Source organism: Sciurus vulgaris (genome assembly GCF_902686455.1).
Source record: "Sciurus vulgaris genome assembly, chromosome: 2".
Lineage (NCBI taxonomy): Eukaryota > Metazoa > Chordata > Mammalia > Rodentia > Sciuridae > Sciurus > Sciurus vulgaris.
In genome coordinates, this window is record NC_136462.1 from 10,751,314 (window position 1) to 10,756,938 (window position 5,625).

Genomic DNA, 5,625 nt, shown 5'->3' on the forward strand with positions numbered 1-5,625 from the left:
ACAAATGGATGCATCCAGCCGGGTCCATTCATTTCAGAAGTGGGACACTGAGGCCGAGATAGCAAAGGATCTTCCAAGCTGACAAGTGATCGTGGTAAAGTCAAAACTAGGCCTAAGGCAGCAATGAGAGCCTCAGCTAAGGATTCTGGCAAAATGATTTGCCAAATATCTACTTGCATATCCTCAGGAAAACCTCAGAGACAGTCAGAAGGAAGCAGAAAGGTCTAAAGCAGGACTGGCTGACACTGAAGACCTAGGCCGGGGCAGACACCGTGCTGGGAGGCTCCCCTGTCCTCTGGGCCACACCATAGCAGTTGTTTCCTCTGATGGAATTTCCATGAAGAAGAGCCAAGGCCCCCACAGCAGCTGCCCGAAGGGCCTCAATCATTCTTAATTCATTTTCATTTTTTGGAACCCTTTCTCAAATAATTTTCTAAATCCCACAAAGAATGGTGCATACTCTTGCTCAATATTAAGAAGCCCTGGTGCAAAATTTTAAAAACACATTCTTCTTCAAAGTAGGGGGAAAAGGAGTCATTTTCCCAGAACATTCAGAACCTCACCCAGCCAAGTGGATCTGATTCTTGCTCCATTATTTATTTCTTTATGGCCTCTTAGAAAAGCAGAGTGGGTATGAACAAAGTGTGCAAATTCAGCGGCTTTCTGGGTCCTGGGGCCATGGCTGTGGCTCCCTCAGTGGCCACACTGGTTCCTGGGGCCCCCCTTCCCATGCCACAAAAGGCAATTCCAGAACCAGTTTAAACCGGATTTATCATTTCTGACGGCAGAGCTCTGGATTTGGCTCACATTTCCCCAACAGAGCTTATTCCCAAGGTTGTCATCTTGTTATGTGACTCTGTGGGACTAGAGTCAAAGAGCCATCCACAGGAAAATCAGCCTGAAAGCCACAGTTTGAACATAAATACTAACATCACTAGGAGCTGTACCGGAAAAGATGGTTGCTGGGTTCACAGCGGCTCCGCCTCCCAGCTTGGCTGGGCTGTTGCCTTTGACTTGTGCTCCTGGCTAATCCGAGTATACCGCTCTGATCTGGAGCTATCTCAGTCTCTGCCATCCTGGGATCTGGGCTGTCTGGATATGCGGAGGAGCAGAAACCCAGCTGCCAGGTGGAGCAGGTGTCCCTTCCTGAACACTTATTTTCACTTGTGGGGCATTTCAAAGATCTCTAATGGTTTTCTCAGTGCCTCCTCAGAAAGGAAAGAGCTGGAATATGAGGCACCAAACTGCTACCAGTAGCGATGTTTGAGCAACAAGCCTGGAGCTGATCTTACATGTTTCTCATTATGCTTTACTTACTTAATTGTCTTAATGGGCATGTGTTACTGCAAAATAAAGTGAAATTGTTTTCCTTATTTGTTGTAATTTACAAAGAGATGGTTTGGATCATATAACCTAGGGACTTTTCAAATCCATTGATCTTGGGGTGGAGAAAGGGGTTTCTTTTTAAGTATTCATCTTAAATGATGCGTTCACTAATGAACTCAAAGCATAAAGGGAAAAACCCATGTTTCCGCAACACCATGTTTTGCAATAGCTAATAGATGGCCACAGCATCGTCAAAGTCATGGAAAAGGCAAGTCTGGAGGGGGTGGGGGGTCCTTCCGGAGTTGCACTTTGCCAAGGAAATTGATTCTGCCACACAAAAGCACAGACTGAAGGTAATTTAGTGAACCTGGGAAAGCCCAGGTCTCGTTCAGGTTCCCGCCGGTTTCTTCTAACCCCCAAATGTGGAGGGGGCCCCTGGTTCTGGGTTGCCTGGTGTCCACTGTTGAGTTCTGAGAGGAAGCCCCAAGGCCCCAGAGCAGGGCGTGGCTTGAACAGCTGCACTTGGTGACTGATTTAGACAGTAGGGCCCTCACCATGGGAAGTAACGGGGAGCGCCACCTCCCACCAAGAGAAAGGACCAAGACTGGTGGTGCCTCTCCAGCAGTGGGTAGTGCCCAGAGGGCAAGCCTGGCTGGGCGCCTCGGGGAAGCCCGGGGCGGCCTGATGAGACCGGATCTGTACTCCTAGAAGCTGCCAGGGTTCCAGAGAGCGCCCAAAGCCTCTCGCCCCGCCCACCCGCCTCTCGCCCCGCCCTAGCCCCGCCCACCGTCTCGCCCCGCCCTAGCCCCGCCCACCGTCTCGCCCCCGCCCCGCCCCGCAGACAGGGGGCGCCAGCGCCTGCGGCTATAAGGCCCGGGCAGCCCCGCAGCCCTGCGTTACTGGGCAGCCGCACCCGGCTCCACTTGGCGTCTTGCATGGCCCGAAGAAGAGGCGCCATGGGCGAGCTCCCGTTCTTCTGCGCGGAGAACGCCGTGGACCCCGACCGCCTGTGGATCTGGGAGAAGGCCGTGTATGTGGACGAGAACCGGCGCACCTGGCTGCCCATCATCATCAAGGTACAGCCGTCTGCGGCGTGGGCTGGCCCTACTAGTGAGCAAGCCTCGGCCCCACGAGGCTCTGGGGCCCAGAGGAGCCTCTCCTGCCCTGCAGGGTGAGGGCACTGCCCAAAGGCTTAGAGCTTTGGGCCGTCCAGGGCGGCCCCAGCTGAAACTCCTTAGAGCTGGGCTCTGTGGGATGAATAGGAGTTCTTCCAGGAGCAGGGAAAACTGCGAGGGCGTGTTGGCCAAGGAGGGGCACCCAGTGTCTCCGGAGCAGCCATGATCCTAAGCAAAAGAGGACTTCCCTGGGCTTCAAGGTCCTAACCCATATAAAATGGGAATGTCTTTAGAGGAAGTGATTAGTGCACTGGGCCAAGTACCAGAGTCTGCTTAGGCAGACCCCAGAAACCTGTATTTTAAAAAGCACCCTCAGTAGATAGCAATAAGCTAGTGTGAAAAGCTGTGCCTTGACTGTGGGGTCTTCGTATCCCCTGGAAACTTTAGAACAGATCAGCTTAGCAGGTAACAGCAGTATCCAAGCTGGTGTGGAATCATCTTTGACTTTATGTATGAGCCCTTAAGATGACTCATTAGCTAATTTTAACCGTCTTTTGTAAGAAATGTCACTCTTTTAGAAATAAGGTACTATCCATCAGAGCATGCTTGGGTTTGCTCAAAGAAATTGAAGCAAAAATGGTTGAAACTCCATACACAAACCCCAGAGAGGCATAAAAGCAAAATTAGATAGTACTAGAACATGTGTGTAATATAATAGTGTACAGCAAAAAGCTATTGAGGGTTGACTATGTCTCCAATTTATTAATGAGAAACCAAGGCTTAAAATTGTAAACCTGTCCAAGGAAGTGCAGCTAGCAGGTAAAATAGGATTGCAACAGGCTCTTCACTACCATCCAAATTTGCATTTTTGTTATTATTTAAAATTTTTAGATCTACATATAGATCTTTTCAAAAATCAAATTAAATATTTCCCTTTTTAAAAAATCAAGTATTTGAAAAAAAATAGGCAAATATCTCCTCTTAATCTCCAGTATCTTCTCACCAAAACCACACGCTACACAGTTTTTCTCTATCATGATAAATGCTGCCTGAAAAATAACCCATTCACACACTGTGGGGCAGGCTGTGCCTCACAGAAATCAAAGCACCAGTATCCTTAATATGTGAAGAGTGACTTAAATCAATGAAAAAAAGAGGAGTAATGCAAACTACAAATGGGCAAAGAACATAGAAGTCCATCCAGTAACACAGGAATGCTGATTTCTAGGACACTGGTACCTTGCACTGTGACCCAAATATTATTTTTTCTTTTTCTTTCTTTCCTTATTTTTTTTAATTTATTTTTTATTTTTTTGACAGTGATTTGTAATGTATTTCATTGGCAGACAATTTTACAGAACTATTCACTTGGGGAAAAATACTGGTTGAACAAATGTGAGTGCCTCGTTTATATGCCAAGTACAGTTCTAGGCTGTGAGGATGTGCAGCGAAGGTGACAGAAACCCACTGTGTCGAAATAATGAAGCCGCTGCTAAGTTGTGAAGCAGAAAAACTGGCCTGAGAGGCCGAGTCCTCGGAGCCGCACTTTGCTGGGTGTTTTTTCCTTGAGTTGGTGAATGAAGAAGCTGATGTGCAATTATGCATAAAGCTGGTGGACCCGGTGTCCACTCTGTCGTGCTGCTTTGTGATTTGTCTTAATAGACGTTTGAGCAGAGACCTGCCTGTAAGACAGGTGTGAGCTCTGGGGAGAATGTTCCAGGCAAGGAAGGCCATAGATGCAGAGGGGTCCTGAAAGCAGGCGTGATATGCAGGTCCCAGAAAAGCGAGGAGCTGTGTAGGTGGAGCCAGGTGGACGGCAGCCAGCAGAGAAGCGGGAAATGGGCAGGGGCCTGGCTGCCTGGGCCTCTGGGACTTCAGGAATTGTTCTCCCCATGTCAGGTGGTGCCGGGCAGAGCGTGGGCTGTGGAGCACAGGCTGTGCACACAGGAGACCATGGTGGGTGTGGGGTGGTGGAGGGGCTGAAGACTGGTCTGTCACTGGACTCGGGAGCAGAGAGATCTCGTTTAAAAGAGGAGCTTGGACAAAAGTTTTAAAATGCCAGAAAATACCCGGATAGCCGAATGGGACCCAGGCAGAAGGGCCCCCAGGTCTGTCCTAGCCACTGGAAGCTTGGCAGGAAAAGTGTGCTTTTATGGCCCATCTGGGTGGCTAGACCGCTAGCTACCAGAGTCCCTGAGAAGAGCGGACATGGCTGGTGGAGCTGAGCCTTAGGAGTGGGGGTCGCCAGCATCTTGTGCTCGCCACCTGTAGGGCCAGACCGGGGCAGCTGGGTGACCTGGTGAGCAGGCCCTGAAAGTGTTCTCCGCTTTTTTTTCTCTGCAGACAGAGAATAACTTCCAGGTGCTCATGCGCCAGGAAGACGTCACCTTGGGGGAGGCCCTGAGCCCCACTCAGCTGATGCCATGCCCACTGCCTCTCATGTGGCAGCTGTACCCTGGACGAAGATACCGAGGCTCAGACTCCAGTATCTGGCGCGTAGTGTACCACATAGAGGCAAGCACAGGGCCTAGTGGGGGCGCATGGGTGGCCCTGCTCCCGCCCACGTTGGCCTCTGTGTTCCCTGTCCAGGCACCAGCAGCTACAGAGTGGATGGGATTAAGAGTGTGGTGGCAAGAGTCTGATTAGAAGTTAGAACTGCAGGACAGGTTGCCCTCTCGGGTCCCCAGGGAAGCCCTCTGTGGCTAGCAGTCATAGGCCACGTCTGGAGTGGCAGGCCTGTGCAACCCAGGTCCCACCTGCTGCTCAGGCCCTGGAACGCCCAGGCAGGGATGGAGGGGGAGTTGGCAGGGCGCCAGTCTGACTGCCCTGTGTCTCCGTCCCCACCCTCAGCTCCGCGGCATGGAGGACATGCTTCTGGAGCAGCTGCCACCCCTGGAGTGACGTGGTAAGCCTGACCCCTAAGTGCAGAGTGGCCTTGTGAGGAGGAAGCACCCTCTCCCTGAAGGCACAGCCAGCCCCTCCTGCCTGCTGCCCTGGAGGGTCCCCAGGGTGGGCCGGGCTGCCCGAGGCACCACCTTGGGGGTCAGAGTCCTCTGGCAGCCTTTGGCTTCCAGCTGCACACACATCAGTACAGAGTTGCACAGGTCACCGCGGACACTTGCATATACATGACGGTATTAAATAGGCTCTCGACTTGATGGTCCCCTCGGCTGAGCTGGAACTT

The 5,625-nt window shown here is 51.4% G+C and overlaps 1 protein-coding gene across 1 annotated transcript; it reads left to right on the forward strand.

Moving 5' to 3' along the window:
* Positions 1-2,282: 2,282 nt before the first annotated feature.
* On the forward strand, positions 2,283-5,342 carry TCL1A (TCL1 family AKT coactivator A; the record flags this gene model as incomplete). Its single annotated transcript, XM_079126708.1, has 3 exons — positions 2,283-2,402; positions 4,785-4,955; positions 5,292-5,342. The coding sequence occupies 3 exons, from the start codon at positions 2,283-2,285 to the stop codon at positions 5,340-5,342; spliced, it is 342 nt and encodes a 113-aa protein (XP_078982834.1).
* Positions 5,343-5,625: the final 283 nt, after the last annotated feature.